General features: G+C 39.9%; 2 protein-coding genes across 5 annotated transcripts in view; both read left to right on the top strand.

Moving 5' to 3' along the window:
- The window catches only part of Crc (calreticulin), a 73,863-nt gene extending 65,653 nt beyond the window's left edge, over window positions 1–8,210 (top strand). For 3 of the 4 annotated variants that reach the window (XM_032601200.1, XM_031926204.2, XM_031929789.2), the window contains one exon: window positions 7,727–8,165. In XM_032601200.1, coding sequence (XP_032457091.1) covers window positions 7,727–7,744 — 18 coding nt within the window. In that variant the 3' untranslated portion in view covers window positions 7,745–8,165. 4 annotated transcript variants of the gene reach the window in all.
- Window positions 8,211–17,411: 9,201 nt separating this feature from the next.
- Window positions 17,412–19,036, top strand: LOC103317082. The gene is made up of 3 exons (XM_008213808.1): window positions 17,412–17,513; window positions 17,990–18,556; window positions 18,653–19,036. The coding sequence occupies exons 1-3, from the start codon at window positions 17,412–17,414 to the stop codon at window positions 19,034–19,036; spliced, it is 1,053 nt and encodes a 350-aa protein (XP_008212030.1).
- The last annotated feature ends 6,419 nt before the right edge of the window (window positions 19,037–25,455 follow it).

Raw genomic sequence — 25,455 nt, forward strand, 5'->3', positions numbered from 1 at the left:
CTATATTAAACACTTGCACTGTAACTGTATATTATCATACTCATCACCATGTATATGTATGCATACTTTTACTAATTTTTATACGATCTTATATTACACTTCATACTTTTTTGAACGAGCTTCTTGCCTTACACTCACTATATATAATGAATATACAATATTCTACACACCTAGACTAAATTTTTAAAAAAACCTTATATTACATGTCATACTTGCTTAAATCAATTTTTTCACTTGAATTCACTATATATACTGAATATAAGATATTCAGCACAACGCCTAGACTAAATTTTCAAAATAACCTCATTTACACATACTTGCTCATACTTGCTTGGACTAACTTTTTTCACTTAAACTCTACACCATGCCTAAACTAAATTTTTAGAATGTTTTTACCCTACTTTCTTTTACCTTCTTTCTGACTAAACCTTCTCTTTCTTCTGTCTTCGTCAACCACTACTTTGTCATGTTGTACACAAAATTTGTGCTGTCCTGCTATGGCTGACAGCAGCAAGTCACTTATATTGCTTTTATCGCCATGTGTATACAGGGTGGGCCATTTTAATCAAACCAGTCTAATAACTCCTAAATTAAGCCATGAACAGAAAAATTGTTCAGATGCAAGTTGTCCAGGATCAAGGGGACATCTTTTTGTGCAATTAGTTTTGACCTTGAACTCAAATAATCGTAGTTAATGTACTTTTATGATGAATATTCAAACCCAATGTGACAATGACCATGAAAATATTTACCTTGAAAACAAAATAATTCCCTAATTTCAGCGCTACCCAGGAGCAACGACGTGGACATATTAGGATTATGTTCCCTTTGGGGTGCTTGTTTATCGTAAGTCCCCTTGCCTCTCACTGGGGTGCTTGTTTATCGTGAGTCCCCTTGCCTCTCACTTTACTAAATAAATGCTCAAAATTTCTTCCATTTGCTTGAAGACACAAATTTAACCTCCTTTGAAAATGCTGTACCGTCCTGAGCAAAACTCCTCTTGGGATCGCTGCATAAGCTCTGCGAATGCGGTCCATCATGTCATTTCTAGTCGTTGGCTGCTGTGCAAAACAAATATTTTTTAGATATCCCCACAAGTAAAAATCAGGGGATGTCATGTCTGGTGAGTTTGATGGCCAGTTAATTGGACCTCCGCGACCAATCCATCTTCCATTATAATTTTCATTCAAAAATGTACGCACTGTTCGCGCAAAGTGGGGACCTGCGCCATCCTGTTGAAACCACATTCTTCTTCTCGTTTCCAAGTCAACATCCTCTAAAAGCTCTGGCAGTCGATCTCTGAGCAATGCCAAATAGCTATTCTGGTTAACATTTTGACCGAAAAAATATGGCCCAATCAGGTAACCATTAATGATCCCACACCACACCATTAAACTCCATCGGTTTTGATGGTCAATAGCCCTGTACCAGTGGGGATTTACAGGTGATCAGTAGTGACTATTGTGCCTATTTAATTGACCATCACTGCGAAATATAGCCTCGTCAGAAAACATAACAAATCTGAAAAAATCTGGATCATTTTGTAAAACTCCTAAAGCCCACTGGCAAAAGTTAATACGCATTAGAAAATGGCGTGGCCTCAGCTCATGAACTAATCTTATGTGGTAATCGTTATAGTGGAGATTATTGAGAATTCTCAATGCTGTTCTTCGTGGTATACCGATTTCTCTTTCAATTTGTCGACTACTAATTTGTGGATTGAGATGAACAGCTGCTAAGGCGGCTATAACATTAGGATCATTTTCGTTGTATTCGTGGTGTCTGCGTTGACGACGAAGATGTCCATCACGAGCTCTTCGAAGTAATCTGAGTAATGTGTCGTGAGTAGGACGCCTTCTTAGAGGAAAGCGTTCAGCGTAGAGTCGCACCGCGCCTCTGGCATTGTTTTGGGTTTCGCCTAAGATCATTATCATATCAACAATTTCATTGGATTGATAAACGCCCATGTTGAACATTTTGTTTATAATAAGAAAAACTATTTTATTTACATTCACTCTTTATTGAAATTGAAGCTAAACCAAAATAAGAAAGTGACAACAAAAAAGGAGGAATTTTCAAACTGTATAATTTTTAAATCAAATTTGTTACTTCTTATTTTCTTACGTTAAGACATTGTGATTTAAATTGAAGACAGCGTGAGAACAATCGTTACAATTCATATTAGATTAAAGAAATTCAACTTAAAAAAAACATCTAAACTGGAAGTGATGCACTTTTGCAAATACAATGATGTAAGCGGGCTAGTCGGGGTGGTCTAAAAAGGTCGGGTGAAGAGAAGGAGGCACGTGCGCTCGTTGCGACATGCAGCCCGCTGGTGTCAGTGGAGTTCGCTCCTTGGAGAGCGGAGTGATGAAGAGGCCTGCTGTAGAGCAGGTGGTGAGGAGGCAGGCAGGCAGAAAGGGCCTGCTGAGGCTTACAGTCCTTGGCTTCTTCGTTGCCTAGAGAGCGGACACTGCTCGGACCTCTCTAGGTCGACTCTTGGATCGAGTCTGGACGAGGGAGGGCCGCCCAACCCGGTATAGGTTACACCACCCAATTTACAAAGGGGAAAGTGGGGAGTCTTATCCTTTTGTTATTACGGGGCCTATCCCAAACAGGGATCGGTCCACTCAAAAATGACTAGGGGGCGCGTAGCGCTTTAGTCGGAAATCGTGAGATCAAACGCCACCGAGGCCATGGGCCCCGGAGGAGTCTTCTCCTTGACCAAGGGTGCCTTCCCTAGGGGGAGTAGCAATGGAACCTTGAGGATCTCATTAGAGGTGATCTTCGGTTTGCGACGCTGTCCTGGGAGTCTGGGAGCAGTTGGCCTTCGCTTCGTCGGCGACAGCTTCCCTGGTGGCGGCCTCCTCTTCCGAGGAGAGATGGCGATGCTCCTGCGTTGTGCTGTTTGCGCAGACTGCCTGGCCGCTATTTTCCGACTGATGATTTGTAACTGCGTTGTCGGATTTGTGGCTGCCGGAGTCGGGGTTGTCCGATGGTAGAGACGAATGTCCTGGAGCTCTGGATCAATCGTGGGCTGCGCAGGGACATCTATCAGCTGTAGATGTTCGGGCCATTCGGCGTTCAACACGTCGGATGATGATCCTGGGGTGTGTCGCCTTGACCCAGGCGGCAGATCCGTTTGAGCACTGCTGTGTCGGCCTGTGTATATACAGGGTGACCCAATTTAAACGGGGACCGGTGATTAGGGACAGTCCTAATAAAACAAATGGTAAAAACAAAAGTTGTAGGATATCGAGGGGAAAGTCTGATGATGACTTTGGATTTGACCTTGAGCTTAATTTTCAAGGTCATATCAAGGTCAACTTTGATTTTTTTAATAGAAACCCTATATTTTATTGCGGGAATGCAAAGAGCGGGAAATTTTACGTTCAGAGTGTTATTTTTGTTTTGGGTAGCGAAGGTCATCTCGAAGACATGCAGCCAGTTCAACGCCAGAATCGAAAAAATCGTAGATATAAGTTGTACGATATCGAGCGTGTACGTAACGGTGACCTCAAATTTGACCTGCTCTTAAAGGTCATTTCAAGGTCAAATTGATTTTTTTTTTTCATAGAGTACCCATATTTTCGACTCCGGATTATGAAAGCACGTAAAATTTTGCGTTTCAAACAAGATAGTCAACTTAAAATCGAAGAAAGGATTTTTAACATCTAGCGGACCATTTCCTGCATTTCGACATTATTATAAAACTTGATGTCCAAGACCCACGACGAGAACTTGGTTGGACCGATTCACATCATGATTTCTGGATAATGGCTGGACGAAACGGGTTAAAATTTTTTTAACATACTTCAGAAACTATTAGTTTTGATGTGAATAAAAAAAATTTAATTTGAATGATCAGAACATTTTTTAAAAATCAAACAAGTCAAAGTTTCAACTTTCATTCAATTATTTTCATGACACGCCGTGGCATAAACTTCGATTTAAGTCACGCTTGTGCAAAAATGCACTCGCTAAATCTCGCTTCGCTCGGGCGATATTATCCCCGCGGGGGTGAAACGACTTTACCGCACTAGTATCGTAATATACTATAACTTGTTTGATTTTTAAAAAACTTTTATAATGATGTCGAAACGCAGGAAATAGTACACTAGATGTTAAAAATCCTTTCTTCGATTTTAAGTTGACTATCTAGTTTAAAACGCAAAATTTTACGTGCTTTCAGAATCCGGAGTCGAAAATATGGGTACTCTAAAAAAAAAAAAAAATTTAATCTTGAAATGACCTTTGAGAGCAGGTTAAATTTGAGGTCACCGTTACGCAACACCTCGATATCGTACAACTTGTATCTACCATTTTTTCGATTAGGGCTGTCCCTAACGAGTTATCACCGGTGCCCGTTTAAATTGGGTCACCCTGTATGTGTGTGTGCCTATATATGTGTGTGTGTCTGTGGCCACACGCACTGGGCAGAAGCGCCGCCAGCGCAAGCAGACGCTGCGGCCGAGACCCGCATTCGATTAGCGAAGTCACTACCGAAGTCAACGCCACAATGCCGTCCGGCCGACGACACGCCGTAGCGAGCGGGGAGCGCGCCCCCGGTCGCCATTCTGGGTTCGGCCGCCGAGTAGAGCACACGCCTCATAATCTCTCTGTGATATTAATTAATAAAGTCTTCGAAGCATTAGTTGTAAAAACCGGAGTGTTTTATTGCGGCGCCTATCTTGTGTCCCGTCCTTCAGCAATAACGCGTGAAATCTAAGGAAGAAGAGACTCGTATAGTGTGTGTGTGTGTGCGTGTGTGTGTTGTGTGTGTGCATTTAATATTTGCATATTACTTGAAATCTTAATTTGGTACATTTTTTATTATACTCTTGCGTCCATTAAACACTTACATATGTGTAGATGTGTATAACATACATATACAACTACCGCATATAAACACAAAGTCTAAAACCATAAATCTCTAATCTCGCTTGCTCTAAACGTAACACTATGCCTCATAATTAAAAAAATACATATAAATTATAAAAAAGTAAATCATTAACTCAATGATATATGGTTACTGCATCTCAGAATCAACTTCTTATACAAATATTGAACGAGATACTTTTACTAAATTGTAATTTATGCATTGTATACATTAATTAAATTGTAATTAGATTATACATAGCAAATTATAACAATCATAAATTAACAATCATTATTGCATCGAAAAATTAATCATAATAATAATAAAAATTAAAATAAGAACAATGGTTTAATCATAATTTTACCCGTAAACAAATTTTTATGCAATTTTTGACTAAATGAAATATCAATGACATTATACTTTGTTACAATAAAATGCAACAAAATCATTTATATAAAACATGAATAATAATTTTAATAAATTAAAAATAGTATATACTTCACTAGTCACGAGGCTGATAGTAAAATTCATCCGCTACAAACATCATAAACATTGAAGAACCTGCATCAATAAAATAAATTCCACAAAGTAAATGCTTAATAGAAAAAGTTTTAAACAATGTTATTATGCACCAACAATATATGCAATACAATTTACAATTTAAAATTGTAAAGTCAAAAAAAATAAAATCTAAATACTAACTAAATATAGAGTGTAAACTTCAATATTAAAATTGGACAAACGATTCAAATCATAAATTACATAAATATAACTATAGAATAACACTATTAGTAATCAAAGGCAACTTCACTCCTTACACAATTTGCTAGCATGACTCCATGGCTTTTACGGCCCTTACAGCTAAAAAGGCATAGAACACAATACACAAGATTTGCATTAGTTAGTATATTTATAGATATAAAGCACTAGGTCTTGTGTGTTGTGTGTTTGAGCTATATAGATATACTAACCAATGCTAATCTTGTGTACTATGCTTTATGCCTTTTTAGTTGTCACGGCCCTTACGGAAAATCTGAAAATTAATAATTTGCTAAAATGTATTAGCTTATACTTTTAACGCACATAATGATATACTTTGCTCCATAAATATAAATCTTATAGCAATAGAATTAAGAATTATTTAGACAAGAACACATCTATTTAAGAGAGAGCACACAGTGGCGCGCTGTCGTCGTTCAACAAGTCTAAAACAACGCGACATAAACCGTCATAAGTGTCGTACAACATGTCGTAGATATCGGGACTGTCGTACGTTGCAGTGTCGTACTGCCATTCTGGCTCTGGTATAGCCGTAGCTGCTAGTCAGATGGAAGTGCTGCCACTGTCGTAACTGAAGATTAGGCCCGTTACACCCAAAGAGGAACAGAAACAAATAAATACTGACCCACTATAATAAATAAGTATTATCCGATAGTGCAGCATTTATCCTGAATAGTTTAGTCTGTTTCCTTAGCTGGAATAATGCTATTACAAAAAAGGTCCCGTTGATTATTATTTTCTAATCGTATTATTAACTTATAAATTTTATATGTTATTATCATTACAATCCCTAAAATCTTGTATACACAAATCAATGGTCATTAAAATTCAACATTATTTTTTGCTGTAGCAGATCAATAAAAGTATTCAAATAAAACTGAGTAGTTTTATTTAGATTATGGAATTGACGAATCTGAAAAATTGATCTGTTCCATAAGAATACGAATTTCTTGTATAAAGCATTGTCAGTATATTGAAAATACCATGCGATAACACAACCGGTAATTAGAACAGGAAAAAAAGACGATGTTTCTTTCCATCGTCAAGTCTTACCCCATTACAGTTTAATGAATTTATCAACAATATTTGAATATCTGCATACTTTGTGTGTGTATGTATGTGTGTTCACCAGCGAACCTTTAAATATCGGCGAGTGCCTTATGTAAAAAGCAAAGCGTTTCGCTTTTAGCAATGTTTTCTAATGCACTTTAATTTAAGGGGTCAAGTCTGGGTTAAATCCTGCAAAAAACAAAAAGATATTCTTCTTACCAAAAAATTTTTGATTTGATGTAATTTGAAAAAAAAAAATTCTATTGAAAATATATAAAATGTACATCTTTTTTATCGAAAAAAAACATGTATATACCTTGTAAAATCATTGACCAAAATTCATGACATTTCACTATATAAATAAGTGTTTTCAGTCACTTGCCACGGCTTTTTGAAAGATCCAAACCGTCTTCTTTACTCTATCCGGGCTTAAAATGTACTTTAAACATGCCCCCTCGGACCGATCGAGAGACATTGCTAAAAAATATGAATTAAATATAGTTAGCAACAAATTTTGTTATCTAAAAAATATCAATTAAACACAACTAGCAACAAAATTTTACAAGGTATATACATGTTTTTTTTTCGATAAAAATGGTGTACATTTTATATATTATCAATAAAATTTTTTTTTCAAATTAGATCAAATCAAAAAATGTTTGGTAAGAAGAATATCTTTTTGTTTTTTTGCAGGATTTAACCCAGGCTTGACCCCTTAAAAATCGGATGGCTGATTGGGCGACCCTCCCGCCCCCTCCCCCTCTCTCGACACCTATTGGACGAAATTTATATTGGAATGACCCACAAATATATGTATATATATATATATATATATATATATATATATATATATATATATATATATATATATATATTCATGTCTATTTATTTACTTAATTATTTACGATTATGGTAGACATGAATATATATATATATATATATATATATATATATATATATATATTCATGTCTATTTATTTACTTAATTATTTACGATTGTGTAATTTTTGTTTGCAGGAGCATGATGAATTATAAGCGTGAATAAATATAATATAATTTATTGGAACAAAGAGAAGCAGATTCAAAATATTCATAAATCCTAGACAAATGAATTCGTATGTTGAAAGAAGTAACTGCCTTCAGATAATTATAAATTCAATTTACGGTCAAAAAGTAATGAATGCTCTTCCGCTTTTTTCTACTTATTCAAACAAATTTGAACTGTACAGTCTAATAATTGTTAATTTCAACTTATAAGATCATTATAAACTTATACATTCACGCATACACATTTGCATATTCACACGTATGCAAATATACGTATACAGACACACACGCGCACACACACATATACATAATACATTTTATAAAGAACATTCAAATTTTTTTGTATCTTGGTTTTTTTATGTCATTGGATTGTATAATAAATGTATATTGATTTTGTCATAAAAGAAAATTTCGACCCTTTCCATTTTATTAATATAAAATATAACGAAGAAAATTACCTATTTTTGTAACTTATTAAACCCTCTGTTTTTGAATTGTTTATATTCCTGCAGCTATACGGGATCATACCGACATTTAATAGGAAGAAGAAAACGCCTAATCGGAGCTCATTTGTTGTGAGGGCAATATAAGTTATCAGAATTCATGTTTTATTAAAATTTTGCAAAAACAAAAGAAATTATAGTTATGTCGGTTTTGTAATAAGATATTTTAATCTGTTCCCCTTTTTACGACACATGTTTTGTAAAAAAGGTGTCAGTACAAAACAGTTTAATTCGGAGGTACCGCACTGAGTAATCCATCATAAAGTACCCATTTATTTCCCGCCAAGTTGGAAATAAAATGCTTCGTTTATTCCCCATTTCAGTCTTTAATATCACTTGCATGTGTAGTACTTTTTTGCTTTTTCAGCTCACAAAATTGTCTTTATTTACGTTTTTATTCAATACAGAGAATCGCTTTATGAACCGCTGTTGTTAATCGTTGTACAATTTTGTTGTACAATTTTATCATGATGAATTTACTATTTTATCCCATAAGAGCATGTGTACAAAAGCCTAACTTATAAATCAATAGTCTTGAAAACGACATTGTCCAATACTTTTAGATTTTACACATCACTTGATTTTTGCCACCAAACCTCCTTAAATAGTACATTATTTTCCAGAAGTGCTTTATAAGGTCGGTGCATTGCTGTTCAGTTTTTATATCAATGGCAATCAAGACCTTTTTTGTAGATGTGACGTTGGCCATATTCTTTACGCGGACAACCTACAGGTTTACTTACGGATATAACGTGATTTAAGGGGGCACAACACCTTTAAATAAATTATTAAAATTTTGCATCCAATAGTGCACTACGGTACATCTGACCTAAGTAGCACTTTTTTGCAGGGCGTGAGGCAGAAGTGTTACTTAGGTCACGAGTATTTCCAGTATCAAGTATATCATTTTATAGCATAGCCTATCTAAACTCGCTGTCACGCCTATCCGTGTGATAAGCAGTCCTATTTTGCACCGTGAAGTTAGCGTACGAGCGTAGCGAGTGTGATAAACACGGTGCAAAAAAGACTACTTAGGTCACGGATAGGCGTGACTTAAGTACGGTATTACATCACACTGTGCTACAACAAATTTTACCTTCGTTGCAATCAAGACGATTTGTCTCGATTCTCGTGTATTTGCGAGACGAAATGGACCTTGCACAAGTTGATCTTGTTTTATATGAGGGAAAGAAAGCGAAGTCACAGTGTATAATGAACTCCTAACAACAAAAATAACTTGAATTTGGAAATGCATTGTAAATCAACGGTTTTTGCTGCAAGATGACGGTAACCGCATGATCTCCGGATGTATACGTTACGGTTGGACAAATCTCAGTAGTTATCCTAGCACTATGGCGAACCCAAATATCGCCATAGTGCTGGGGTCGCCACGGCGCTAGAACATAGGTGGTGTATCATATTACTGTGTGGGGGGAGGTGAGTCATTTGCTCGACTGGCGCCATTGATAGCGTGTGTGTGTGTGTCAGCGACCCGCAATGCACTTCTCCTATAAACTGTTGACAGCTTTCATGCATAGGACTTCACCAACATAGTGTTCGCCTATATTGGAGCACCGTATACCATAATTGATGTAGTTACACTGGCTAGGAGTAACCTTCGACCCATCGTTGGTCCCCATCCACATTTGGAATTAGTCGCGATAGTGCAGCACCGAATTTTGCTGCCTTATTGCTCACCCTCTCGAGATGCTGCTTAAACGTTAGACTGGCGTCCATGGTGATTCCCAGGTACTTAATCGCTGGCTGAGAGTCTATTTCGTGTTCGTCCACTGTCAGCGTTATTGTCTCTACTTTTTCCTACTAGATATAAGGATAGCCTCCGTTTTATGGCTAGCAAGCTCAAGTCCAGTCTGCTTTAGCCAATCGTAAATTATACCTACTGCCTCGTTAGCGATTTCCGTCACCTCTTTTGCTTTTGTTTTGCTACTACCACTACTGCAATGCCATCTGCAAACCCTACAACCGTTGCCCTTTCGGGTAGCTCTAGCCTAAGTACTTCATCGTACATGATGATCCACAATAGTGGGCAAAGCACTGACCCTTGTGGGACCCCTCCGGTTCCGTCTTTCAGGTAGTCAGACATAATCCTTCTTATATATGCGGGTACCTCTTTTTTCCATAGTGCCTCGTGTATCTTGCCCCAGCTAGCTGAGTTAAACGCATTAACATCCAGTGTAACAATAGCACAGTACTCCTTGGCTCCTCCTTTTCATCTCTTCCCTTCTATTGTACTTCTAGCGGTGTCGACTACTAAGCTTACAACGTCAAGAGTGGATTTTCAATGACCTGGTCCATTCAACGCCGATTATGCGCTCTAAAATCTTGCCCGGGGTTTGATCTTGCATTTTGACCAGCATACAGAGTGGTCTGTATGAGGCAGCTTCTCAGGTGGCTTATCTCCTCTTGGTAGTAGTACCAGGTGTTGCTTGTTTCAGTTCTTAGGAAACGTCCCTTTTTCGAGACATATATTGTACAGGTCCACAAAGACACCGGGGCGTGCCTGTATAGCTTCTTTCAATGCAATATTGGGTATGACATCCATACCTGCAGCCTTGTTGTTCCCAATTCTTTTGCATGCAGCCAGTAATTCCTCTGTGGTGATTGTTGGAATGATTTCGTCATTTGTCTCCACTTCAGGGATAGCTGTTACATCTGGTTTTAGGGGAAACAGCGTGGTCACAATACGGTCTAGCAATTCTGGGCTCTTAGGAGGGGGGATATAACCTCCCTTTATCTTCTTCTTTACTACTTCGTACAGTTTGCCCCCAGGGATTCAGCTCAACCTCGTCCTGTAACTCTTTAAGGCAGCGTCGTTTATTTTCTCTGATTTTTGCTTGAGTATCCGTTTGGCATCCTTCATTTCTTTGTTTAGGGCGTCTACTATTTCTCTACCTTGGCCAGTCTTGTAGTATTTATTCTGAGCCCGCAGTTCCCGTCTTCTGGTTCGATGACACTCGCTGCGGACAGCGTCAATTTCTTTATCCCACCTGTATACTGGCGGTCGTCTATTATTGGGAGCCCTCCTTGGCATTGTTGCGTCGCAGGCTCGGGTAATATTTGATATTACCTACTTGACCTTATCATTCGCAGATCCAAACAGCTGTATTTCTTTTAGAGCCAGCAGGAATGTCTCATTATAATCCTTCGTTTTCCAACCGACTCTTTTTTTGTTGCCCTCCCGTTAAATCTCTGTTTTGATATTCCTATCTTCATTATTATCGCTTGATGGTCACTATTTGTGTATTGAATTCTTATCCGTCCACGATCTAACTAAGCTAACCAGACAGCTGGTAACAAACGTGAGATCTATGATGTACCCTGCGTCTCCTCTTTGAAATGTGTAAGAACATCCCTGGTTAACTAAGACCAAGTCAAGGAGGACGAATGCTTCCAATAGCGCTCGTCCTCTTTCGTTCGTTCTTTGGCTGCCCCACTCTACTGCCCAGGCGTTAAAATCGCCTGCTCAGTACCGGTTTTCTTCCTACAGCATCCTGTACCAGCCGGTCCAACAATTGTCTGAATTGTTCTATCGACGCGTTAGGAGAAGTATAGCAGCTGTAAATGTGTGCGCCTGCGACCTTATCGCGTACGAATCCTTCATTATGTCTTGTCATTTTTCGCTGGAAAGCGGCGTCTCCGCATGCCCATATCGCCGCTTTTCCAGTACTGTCCATATTCCACGATGGTTTGTCCAGGTCTCTGTATTGTTTACAGACGATGGCTATGTCGATCTCTGTCTCACGGACATACTGGCTTAGTAGATCCTGTGCAGTGTCTTATATTCAACTGCACTATTTCCATTTTCTTCGTCTGTCAGTGGCTTCTGCTGCGGCTCGGTAAACTCTCTACCTGTGCACCTTCCACAGAGATCTTATCGTAGAGTCTTCTATGATGTTATTTTCGCCAATTTCCTTCTGTAGTGCTTCTAGTACCTCCTCTTTTGAGGTGAGCATGTCCAGATTTCTTACTTCAATAGTTTCTTCTTGCAAGAGTGCGTTTATTGTGGCGCCTTCCTACTTTAACTGCTTATTGGAAGTCCGAGGTTTTGTCCTGATCAGAAGATCTCCTGCAATTGTTCTGTGTATTTTATTTACGCTATTCCCCAGCGTGTTAAGTGACGGAGCCGCTTTCATTTTTGACAAAATGTCTGCATAGCTCTTTCCTTCTGTAGCCTTGATGATTAAAGCATCCGGCCAGGAAGGTCTTGCCCGCTTCGGTCCATCCTTGCAGGTTTTATTTTGGTTTGTAATGCCAGGGACACTTTTATCCTCTTTGCTTGCCTTTTTCTCCTTTTTCTCTGACTGTCTTGTGACGACATCCTGCCACGCTGCCTTTTTAGGTTGATTATCCTTTCCTTTATTTCCTCCATTTCCATCCAATCGACTGCTTGGCTATGACAGTCTTTACTGCTGGACACGTTCACTGTATATATCGCATAGTATCTTCTTACCTTGATTTCGTCAGAACTCGGAATCGTTAAAACCGATACCACTGCGTGTATTTTCACGTGTTGTTGACTATGACATTACTACAGCGACGAACTCAAAAATCGCCAAAGTGCTGGGGGGCTACTAGAGCGGTAGCGATGATAGATACAACGAACGCGCGACAGCGACTGATGCTATTCAAGTAGAATTAATAGAGAACTAGCAAAACCGATTAGTTGACTCCCCTTCCTATATATTTCGTAGGGTATATCCTGCTAGTTAATTTGCAACAGAGATGTTCACTTGATAAGAGGAAATTTTATTACCAATCGACTGTTTGGCTGTGTTAGTCTTCACTATTAGTCACGTTCACTGTAGATATCGCACAGTATCTTCTTACCTTGATTATGTCAGAATTTGAAATTGTCGACGTGGATAGTACTGCGTATCTTCTCACGTATAGGTGGCTATGACATTCCTCGTCGACATTGCTATAGCGACCAACCCAAACACCGCCAAAGTACTGGGCCACCAGAGCGGTAGTGATATAGTCATCCTCCAAAGAGTGTTCATGTGTAAGTGATACCCTGTGTTCGCGAGAGTGGGGGGGGCCCGCTCGCTATTGTACAGTGAACATAGAAGATTAGGAGGAAACGTAGGGCAATAGAAAAAGCAGAGGTGTTGAATATAAAACTTTTAAATAAAAAATGTTAAATTATTATTAATTTTTATAATATATAATAATGAGTAAATGGAGATAGAAAAAAGGAATAAAACTTGTTCGTGTTGTTGATGTTAAAAATACGAATAAAATTAGGCTTACATTTTTTTTTATTCAAATAATCTGTGAAATTGTACAAATGTAATGAAGTAATTTCGTACAATATATATTGAATCTCATTTTTGAAAAGTGAGATTTAATTTTCAAACTGTTCAGAGCGCGAATCAACACTGTTGACGATACGGGTCAACCTACGTCATCGAATAAATTTACATACTGTTTAACAATAGAAAGTGGATAATGTGTGTCTCATGCCTCAGCCATGTCAAATCTACTTTTATTTACAATGTATTCTACAATTTTTTGTATCGCAAAACTTACATTACCCGATATAGCTAATAAACATTCGAGACGTATATCAATACACTTTGATATATATTCATTTAAACAGTCAAACTTTATCGTGATGTCCTCGTGTAAACTTTATCAACCATCCAGTACCACAAATTTTCTGCTTATCCGAATCCTCTGAGACTTCAGAAAAATAATTGGAGATTTCAGCGAAATTGGACTTCAGTTCTTGCCACTTGTGAGAAAGCGATGCCAGTGAAGTCCGAATTTAATAATCGCACCACTGGTTTGAAGTATGGATCGTCCAAGAAGTCGTATTCCAGACCGACGATAACGTTCTTCGAATAAGACTTGTTAAGCGGGTAGAAGGCGCAAAACAACTGGTGTGGTTGTTGGTTAATGGATGCTTCTTGATGCTCCATTTTTAAAGTCTTTTTACCTTCTGATCTCACTGACTTGCTCGACTCTTCTTGAATAAATGCTGTGCAGCGCTCTAGAGTCAAGCCTCTTAGTCAATGTAACGCGGAGGTAGAATGCACAAACTTTTCATAAACAAAGTGAACATTACCAACGTACGACAAGTATCAAATTAGAGCTACAGCTTTGTAAATGTCTGACTATGCATCCACCGTTTCCAACATAATCTCTGTCAGCATTTGCTCTCGTATTTCACAAACTTTCTAACTATTTTATCATTGTTATTTTATCTAAAAACTTTTTAAAACTAATCCACTACACATATAATGTAAAAACATAATACGATATTGTCCGTATACATCAGATGACGTATCCTGCAGTCGAACCGTATTCCAACGAAACTTTACAATTTTTTCGCAAAGGATTGATATGAGCCGGTACAAACGGTGGCATACCAAAACCATCAAAATACATTGGTATGATCGTCAGTATTTACAACAAACGCAGCCGGTTTAGACCAGCACACGAGGTATCTGGTCTGCAGGAAATACACCCACAGTGTGCGAATGTATGCATGATAGAATTTTCATTATTTGAAGACTATCCATTACAAATTTGCTCTTCAGGATGGAAGTATCGATCTTTTTGTAAACGCAACCAATTTTTCAATCGATTAGCGTTATTCAATGCACATATATATCTTTGGTAGAAGGGTTTAACAACGTGATGTATACAATATGTTTTGGAGGATAAACGATCAAAAGCAGAACAGGTCTTATCGTTTTCTAAATTAATAATTTCACGAGCAATAATTTTATATAACATAGCCCTTTTCACGCTACCTCTCACGTAAATTTTCCTCACACTTCTTGTTATGTCTTCGATAAAGCATTTTTAAATTCACTTCACCTTCAAAATAGTCTAATCCGTGTTTCTCTTTTGTCATCCATTCAATTTGCTGTCGTATATCTTCATTTAAATCTTGTATACCAAACAATGATGCGACTACCCAATGAGCACTGAAATTATTATAGAGGCCAACTATTGCAACTTCTTTCGGTACATTACGGAATTTCGGACCTTTGAAAAACTGAATATCAATGATGATGTCCATGTTTCTTCAAGATTCTTCACAGCACTCGATAGACAAGACACCACTGACTCACGAGCTATACTATCATTTAGTATATATAATATGAGGAAGCGACATTTGCATTTAAAAATTTTAACCGCTGAAGTCAATGATTGTTTGACGTGATGCATCTATTTCCAAGATATTGTCGTATTCTGCGTAAACGATACAATTTACAGTATCATCTAAATGATCATCGAATCGTAAATCTAATCGAACACTACCATGTTTAATTAAATTCCAATGAGTGTTATCATTAGCAGACAAATCGGGTGTTTAATAAAATGCGAATAGACAGTACACATCAGGATATCATTCTCGCGTGATTTGATTACCTTCATTGAGAAAATGTATACCCGTACTCGAATATAAGGTTTGTTCAGATTCGTATAGTTGGGGAGAGCCGGAAACAAGCAAAAGTGCCAGGATCAGTCGTACTTTGAGAGTAAGGAGTTTATCGCGGTACAAAGTGCGTACATCGACACAAAGTCGTTTTTGATGGGCGAACATCTGAGTACCACAGTATACCGCTTCATATTCTGAAATTCTCGGGTAAACCCGCTGATTAGGAGTCGTTCAAGGAGAAATTTTGTTTGATGGTTAAAGACAAGCCAATAACTGCGCCGTCGAAAAAGCAGTATCTGATTGATTCGCTTGAGGGTTCTGCTGCTCTGAGATTGAGAATGCTCGAGGTTACGGCGTCCAGTTTCGAGGTCGCGTGGAAGAAACTCCGCTAAATACGTTATGACAACTTATACGCATGCACACATACATGGACGTGCTTATTAATATGAAACCGGCTAGAAGCGAATCTGCCGAGGATTTGATTCGGTTATTGGATACGGCACAGCTTACAATTAAAGTCTTCTTCAATATTAAATGTCCAGTGGATACATGGAATTGTTGGATGATGTATTTGGTAGAGCGGAAGCTGGATCCGGAAACAGCCAGGAGTTGGCGTATTTCGCGAGAGACTGTAGTGGGTTTCTCGACCTTCAAGGGTCTTTCCAAATTTATTGAGACTTGTGCTCAGTCCTTAGAGACAAGGTTGGACTTATGTCCCGATTTTCCCTCTGAATCGGCAAATCGAATAATAAAAATTCGGTGTCAAATCGTTCTTCAAAAAGAAATTCAGTGTCGGCGAATCTTGCCAGTACAGCTACAAGCAAGGAAAGCAGTAAAAGTTCTCAGAAGTGCTGCTTGTGTAAAGTTGCACATCAGCTGACTGCATGTTTAAAATTTATAGATGTGAGCGTGTCGGCTTGCTTCGAATTCTGTAAAAAGACGAGACTTTGAATCAATTGTTTGAGAAAGGTTCACTTCGTGGCTGATTGTAACAGCTCCTTTCGCTGTGCCTCCTCCAAGGGCAAGCATCATCCTAAGCTTCATACTGATAGGCGTAGGTCAGGCGATGATTCTGGTGGACGGAGGGATATGGCTGGCATGGAGGACTCTTCAAGGTCCGAGGTCGCTGCACATGCTGCAGTAGTTGGCAGGACTCGGCTGTTGGCCACAGCTCGGGTCTGGCTGCAAGCCTCTAATGACAACTTGGTTTCTGCACGCTGTCTTGTGGACCCATGTGCAGAGGTCTCCTTTGTATCGAACAAGATTGTCCAGTGCTTGTCAAGCGCAGTAACACCGGTCTCTGTGGCGGTGATTGGGGTCGGAGTAGGAGCTTCAGCAACGACAAAGGGCGAGGTTTCCCTTTGCTTGAGGTCTCATCTCGACTCTGATTTTTGTATGTCGTTCAAGGCGTTGGTTTTGTCTAAAGTCACACGGTTTAGACCTCGGGAGGAGGTTGAATCGGTTTCGTGGGGTTATATCAAGGATCTTGAAATTACTGACCCTGATTAAGCAAGACCTCATTGTATAGATTGTGTATTGAGCGCGGAAGTTTATGCTGCGATAATTCGACCTGGCTTAAGGGTGGGAAAACCTGTCACCCCTGTCGCTCAGACTACTGCTCTCGGCTGGATACTAACGGGAAGAGTAACGTCGGAGAATGATTCGGTTAGCGCGAAAACAGGTGTGTCACGCTCGAGTGGAGCCCTCTCTCTCATCAATTTTGGAAAAGTTTTGAAGTATGGAGAAAGTCTGCTCTTCAAAGGTACTGTCTGAGGAGGATCAGTACTGCGAGGATAATTTCAGTTCAACTGTGCATCATGATTCCCAGGGTAGATTCGTGGTACGGCTCCCGTTCTCAGAAAAGTTGTCGGAGGTTTCTTTTGCACATACGCGACAACTCGCCGTAGCATGTTTGCTCTACTCTGAGAAGCGTCAAGCACTAAATTCGAAGCTGAATAATGTTTATACAATTTTTAGATAATTGTGTGGCGTGATGATCCATCGAAGTCTATTGAGGATTTTCGCTAATTGACCGTTACCTACGGTACTCGATCCGCTCTGTATTTGGCATTTCGGACTTTGTTGCAACTCAGGAGGGATGTAGAGAGTTTATACTCGCTTCGCAGGTTTTGCGTCATAATATGTACGTAGATGACGCCTTTGTTGGAGCCGACACTGTCGCGGAAGCAGAGCAGATAAGAGATCAGCTGATTGCCTTGCTTGCATCAGCCGGCATAGAGCTCAGAAAATCGGCTTGAAACCGCGGTTCTTGAGGGTATCCTAGCGGAGAAACAGAAGGAAATGTCACTTGATTAGACTGAGGCGGTGTCCATCTTGGGATTAAAATGGGTGCCGCCTAGTGACTCGTTTTGTTTTGAGGTTACTTTACCTGCTTCTTCTAAGGTCGTCACAAAAAGAGTAATCCTCTCAGAAATTTCTAAGTCGTTTGACCTGTTGGGTTGGTTGTCTCCAGTCCTAGTAAGGGCTAAGCTTATGCTCCAAGACTTATGGATACAGAGTGTTGATTGGGGTATCCCCTTGACTGGTGACTTATTGGATCAGTGGCAGTTGTTGAGAGAGCAGCTTCCGGAGTTGGCACAAATCCGCATTCCGCGATGGTTCGGTTCTTCGGCTCAGACTGCCTGGGAACTTCATAGGTTCTTAGACGCCTCACAAAGGGCATTTGTAGCCACGGCATACATGGTGGTCCCTGGAGAGAAGTCGACGTTGATTATGTCAAAGACTAAAGTATTGCCGATAAAAACTGAGAGTCTGCCACGGCTTGAGCTTTGTGGAGCGGTGTTTTTGACCAGACTTTTTAAGCATCTGTTAGATGGTGTATTGTTGAAGCCGGTAGCTGTCTATTGTTGGACTGATTCGAAGGTGATGCTGGACTAGCTGAGCAGTCATCCCTCACAATGGCAAACATTCGTCGCTAATAGAGTTAGCCAAATAGTCACGACGTTGCCTGGAGTGCAGTGGCGACATGTAAGGTCGGAGGACACCCCAACCGATTGCGCGACGAAGGGATTCACCCCCGAACAGCTGTTGCAGTCTTCCCTGTGGTGGGAGGGTCCTGAGTGGATCAGGAATGATTGGACGGCTGACAGATCGAACTACACTGCTAAAACAACCCTGTCGACTGTGTTGGCGCAGGTGGCGCTTGAGGAGTCTGCTGAGAAGGATGATGTTTCGCCGCCATTAGTTTGTTTGGAAAAATACTCCCATTTTAGTAAAATAATAAGAGTTTTAGCTTGTGCATTTAGATGGCGTCGCAATGCTGCAAAGTCAAAAGGAGATCGCTGCGCTGGGCCATTTATTACTGAGGAGCTAGATGATACTCGAGTCGGGCTGCTCCGCTAAATACAGGCTTAGCATTTCAAGGGTGAACTGCAATCAGTCCAGAGTGGTCAACGCTTGTCAGCCCGCAGTCCCCTGCTTCGTTTGATGTCATTCGCCTGCAATCGTGGCCTGCTAAGAGTCGGAGGCAGACTGCAAAACTCCCTTCTTCAGTTCGACAAGAAGCACCCGATTATTCTGCCTGGTTCCAGTGTTCGTCAGAAGGTACATTAAATAAGTTCACCGCGACACAATGCACGGTGTTATACAGCTGATGCTCCGCTGCATAAACCGTACCTTTTGGATTTTGAGGGGTCAACGTGTCGTACAAGGTGTATATCGCCGTTGTCTGCGTAGCATCAGATATGCCGCGCAGCCGCTTCAACAACAGATGGCGCCTTTGCCTGCCTGCCGAGTTGAACTGGCGTGAATTACGCTAGACTTTTTTCAATATTGTTCTTTCGCGGTCGTGGAGCAAAGACCACAAAAGGGTATGTTTGCATATTTGATGTATGGTGATCCGAGCAATCCACATCAAGGCGGTGTCGAACCTATCAACTGTAGCATTTCTGGCTGCCTATCGAAGATTCACGGCTCGACGAGTCTGTGTTGTGGTGGTCAGCGACAATGGGACCAACTTTAAGGGGCTATTGGAGGAGCAGCCAAACGGTGCCGCCGCAACGTCTAAGTGGCGCTGCGGTCAGGTGGCAAAATCCCGATTAAACAATAAATGGCGTTAAGTGCATGTTTTCGACGTAGTATTAGAATTACGATATGACCTACCAAGGCACGGTGACTGTATATAAATTCAAGATGGCCACTTGTTCGGCTGCTCTTTTGCTGTAACGTAATTCCAATACTACGTCGAAAATATGTACTTAATGCGATATTTTGCACGAGTTACTATTACTTAAAGATAAAAAGAAGGGCGGTAAAGAGCGATTTTTTTTCTTAAGTACGCGGTCCTGTTGTATTTGTTGTTCAATTGGGATTTCGCTACTAGGACGAGCGAACTCGTCGCCGTTGCGGCGGCACTGTTCGGCTGCTCCTCCGACAGCCCCTTAAGAAAGCTGCAACTGAGATAGATCGACTCTTCGAAAGGACTTCATCATTTTCGCAGGCGGTATTATCCAGGAGGAATGAACGTCTCACTAAGTGGACGTTCATTCCTCCTCGAACCCCGTATTTCTACGTCGTTTCGGTGGGTTATGGGAGGCCGCAGATAAGAGCTTTAAACATCATTTCCAGAGAGTCATTGGTGAGACCGATCTTACATTTGAGGAGATGTCCACAGTTGCAGCACAGATCGAGGCCTGTATGAATTCTCGGCCGTTATGCCCATTAAGCTCAGAGCCTAACGCCTGGACACTTTCTGATTGGAGCACCATTGAGCGTTTTGCCTGAACCGTTTGATGAGTTGGATTTAAGTTCTAGGGTATGCAGATGGCGACACCTCACGATCATGAGAAATCATTTTTAGTCCAGATGGAGAACTGAGGTGCTGCATCATTTCCAGCAGCGCAATAAATGATTGTTTCCTGGTCGGCAGTTGGTCGTGGGCGAACTGCAACTTCTGAGATTCAACGTCCTGTGATGAAGGTTATATTTCTACCCACTGATGAGGGGTCCGAGCGGGCTCTCTCCCATTTCAAGTGCACGTCCAGTCAATAGTGAGGAGCTGCTGCAGTCGTTCCTGATTTACACACAACACCTACACTGGTAAAGTCATGTAGATCGTGTTTAGCAGATTACGTAGACTCAATAGAGTTGACTTTGGTTATTTATTTGCTGAAAATTAGTATTTTAATCTTGTTGTAGAATCATTAGAGTTAAAGTCACAAATTTAAACTTGTTACAATTTGATGCGAAGTTGTTTTGCTGTGAGGCTTATCATGTTGTAAATATTTTATTATATTGTAATTGTCAGTATATTAAGGGAAATTCCCACTCATTTTGCTGAGATTGAACAATTGTAGAGTCAGCTTAGGGATCAGCTCTATTTTGACATAGGCTTTCCTGTCTTTTATTTTGTATTTACTTGTCTATTAATAATAGCTCGCCGCTGGCTCGTTCCCTCTCTCCCTCTCACTCCCGCTCTCTCTCACTCTCTCTCTCACTCTCTCTCTCTCTCTCTCTCTCTCTCTCTCTCTACTATATCAATGCTCTTCCCTCTACTGCCAACACCTATATAAATATGGGGGTAGCCCAGGTCGACTACGAATCATCTGTACGCAATCTGGGGTTGGTGCTCAATTCCAAACTATCATGGAAAGAGCACGTCACACTAATTTGCAAACGTGCTTACTCTTTAATGTATCGTCTCTACTTTTTTCGGAAGAGCACTAACTTCAGATTGCGCCAACACTTAGTGCAAGCACTCCTGTTTCCCATCATCGACTACTGTTCACTGGCTTACTGTGACCTGATGCAAGAACTCGACCTGAAGCTTCAGAGGCTTGTCAACACGGGGATCCGTTATATCTACGGTGTAAGGAGGGACGAGCTCATCTCCCCTTATAGGCGTGAGTTGCAATGGCTTACCACCGCCGGACTTACGAAATACTTTATGGCATGTTTTCTTAGAAAAATCTTTAACACCTCAGTACCCTCTTACTTATTAGCCTATTTTGATTTCCAAGTCGCGCTCAGGCCTGTGAGGGGTGAGGTGACCCCCCTGGACATCCCGCCCTTCAAGACGGAGACGCTGAAGAACTCATTTTTCATCAGCGCTTCCTATCTCTGGAACAGCCTTCCATCTCACCTACGTAACACCCTGTCCACATCACACTTTAAACAGGCGGCTAAAAATCACTTCTTCAATTTGGAAAATACACAAACATGACGCAAACATTTCATCTCATGAACACACTTTCATCTCATCTCACTTAATTCCATTACTCACTTTCACACTTACACCCTGACACAACAATTTTTATCTTTATTTCACTAAACTACTATAATGTATATGTACAACATAATGTACAAAAATAAAACAAATCTAAATCTCTCTCTCTCTCTCTCTCTCTCTCTCTCTCTCTCTCTCTCTCTCTCTCGCCGCTGCTGGCGACTCGGCAGGACTGCGAGTCGAGCGGAGAGTCAGTTTGTCGAGTAGAGCTATAGAGTCAAGTATAGTTTCGACCGCTCCTGTGCGCGTCGACCGAGAGATACAGTATTCACTTAAAATCTTCTTACTTGCTTTCTCACATCTGTAAGCACACTCTTTAGACCAAATATATTTAGCTCCTTGTGAGCATTTATTGGTTACATGATTAAGTGTATTATTTGTTGCCACCTCCTATCGTTAAACGATCCAGCCAATAACTTGATTGTCACAAAAATGAGGTGTGATACGCATCAAAATATAATTTATTTCTTTTAAAATCCGGTTGTAAAGGTTTCGATGGTATCTGTACACCGTCAACATATAAACATAAAAAATTTATATTGAAGTGTTCAAAATTAAAAGGATTGAGTCCTCGATCACCATTGAAAGCTTTGTTATTTATAAATCTTATTATAATTCGTTTTGGCAGCTGTCCTAATAGGATATTATCCAAAGTTTCACCATGAATTTCACTGTGCATCGTTATAGCTTTAACCTCTACCCTTGTGATAGGGTATTTAGCAGTTGTCTTTAAAAGTACTTTAGCGTGAGCGAATAATATACTAGGACTAACTTTGACGCGTCTGATTAATAAATTTGCTTCTTTTATATGTACGGAGGAGCAACCCAGCACATCCATCAAACAAAAACTATCTCAAGATTTTACAAGTCACACTCTTACCTCAACACCGTTTAACAAAAGTTTTTCTTGATTAAATATGTTACAATGAAGGCGACCTTTCAAGTCAATTGACCGTGTTGCTAATAAAAATTTTCGACGTTCCACAAGTACGGTATTATTATTAATGCTGTCCATATGACCGGCTTTGTCGTCACACCACAAAACACTTGTCAAATGTGAAGTTTTATCAGCAGGTCCATAGTTTAGTAAAGTTTCGATATATGCTCTATAAGCGTAGGCATTAGTCGATGGTGATACTGGTTTTTGATTGAAAAATACGTCCACTTGATTAAACATAAAGTGCATGAAATTATTATCTGGACCAACTTTCGTGACATTAGATCTAAAAGTTGGAAGTTGAGCTTCAGCTACATCGTCTGCAGTCATACTGCTTTTTAATTTTACCGGAAGGGTGAGCATCGTGTGAGCGAGGTCGATATATTCCTCGCTATTCCTTGGTAGCACAAATTCTATAGGTGAATCATCAGTAAATGATGATATTGGTTTGTAGGTCATCCAGTGTGAACCTTCGATCGTCGTTTGGGTAGGCGGAATTTCAAATAAGAGCAACTCGGATTTTAAACACTCACACGAGTGGGTATGTAAAAACGGCATCTTTTCTTTCTTTCAGTTATCAAAAATGTCTCTGGTTGTCCTTTTCTTCTTTTTCTTTGATTGTGTTTTCTTATTCTCCTTCTTCTTCTTCTTCTTCTTCTTTTGCTTCCTGGCGTCACTCGAGCTATCTCTTCTAACTCTTGTACGACTTTTTGAAACCCCCTTCGTTTTTGTGGTCTATTACGTTTCACGATGCTACCAGCTCCACCAAGTATTGGCAACTGAAACGATTGGCCGCGACGTAACCGTTTATATTCTGACCCCTCCATCAACTTATCCAACTTGTCTTCAGCCTTCTTCTTAAGATTTTCACCGGATTCTCTAACACGATTGCGAAATGACTCCTTGATGGAGGTATTATTCATTGTTACGTCAGGCATGATGTTCATCCCCGAGCGCAGTGCCTCCTTACCAACAGTTTTGGCACTGCGTGTCAAGAGCAGTAGTACACGTCGAAATATACCAGCCAAAAAAGAACCAATAACACCATGACCTTTCTGATATTGGGCGCCAATGTATATTTGTCCGACACCACCGCTGTAGCCGTATCCAGCTTGTGTGTTGAAATATGCTTCGTATCTGTCTATTCTGCAGTTCTCAATCACCAATTTTTTTTTTTTAAATGAAGTGTTACTGTCAGAGTTCCATAGTCAAATGGTATCGGTTACCCCCATTGATCGCTTATATCAATTTCAACGGTCTGAAATGTGCCGAATAATAGAGGTAGGTACATGGGTGGGGAGAAACTTTTAGTTTTCTTACTGCCATAGGCGTAGCTATCCATATTAATCGAAACCTACCTTAAAAGCCCGATTAATGCTGATCCAAAAATTGGATATTACCAGTCATGTAAGGTTCAGAAAAGTCGGTGTAGGTCATAAGCGTGGACGGTAAGGCATTGGAAAGGTTGGCTGGTCTATTAAACTCGATCGAGTCGTTCCTCTAAAGACAAGATTTCTGGCTTCAAATCCTAAGATTTTTTGTAATTTTTCGGCTTAACATACTTCATGTTTCAATCCTGGACATGTGCTCTCTGCAGAGACTCCACTGATTGATACGTAACCTCCATGCTCAAGTTTGAATTCCAAGTGGTTCTTTGTACAAACTAAATTGTTCAACTTACTCACCAAGGAGTCTATATCTTTATAAACTCCTAGGTGAATTAAAGATGCACCTTCACTTAGAGTGTCCAATATTATTTTATGCTGATTAGTGAAATCATACTTTGTATTTTCTATCAAAGCAACATTTTCCACAGGATTAACAGTATATTTTTTACTAATATGTATCTTTCTCTTCTCTCTAATGACACGTGCTGAAACGTCAGCGGAATTTGAACCTTTGTGAAAGCCACGCACCATTGACCTTGGAGTCGTATTTGCTGAGGCAACTGCGTAATAAAATGTATAATAGTATTTTCAGAAAAATAACTCACTGCTATTTCTAGGTAAAACGACGTAGAATTGATATTTCATTTTTATATTCTTTTAATGTCATATGCTTTTACCCATGAATTAAATTTATCTGATACCCCTTCCAGCTAACGTAATATTCCTATTTACGTCGTTTACCTCTGGTTTTTAAAATGTTTTCAAACTAAAAAATTCTTCGGCGTAGAAAAATCCATCAATATCTTCACCCGCTAGATCTTGTAAATAGCACACTAGTGGTTGACGTGTCTTCAAAACTCGAGTAATCTTGAATATCTCTAGTGTCCAACCACTCTCGTATCCTTTCGCAAAACCGTTCTGCGCACGACTGACTCGTACCAGCTGCCCGGGCTTATGTTTAACTGGTCTGCTAAGATGATGCTTGTATCGTTGTTTTAGATTTTCACGAGCTTTAGCAACGTTGTACAGAGTCACAGATGCAGGCGTCATCTTTGTCGCTGAATATTTGGTGTTATTATACGATTCTAATATTTTTGGCAAAATATCGATGTATCGTCGCGTATTTTGGTGTGTAAAGTATCTCCAAATTCTCTCTTTTATAGTTCTTATGAATCTGTCCAAAATGGCTGCCTTAATATCAGGACTACGTGCC

Source organism: Nasonia vitripennis, assembly GCF_009193385.2.
Source record: "Nasonia vitripennis strain AsymCx chromosome 1 unlocalized genomic scaffold, Nvit_psr_1.1 chr1_random0001, whole genome shotgun sequence".
Taxonomy (NCBI): Eukaryota; Metazoa; Arthropoda; class Insecta; order Hymenoptera; family Pteromalidae; genus Nasonia; species Nasonia vitripennis.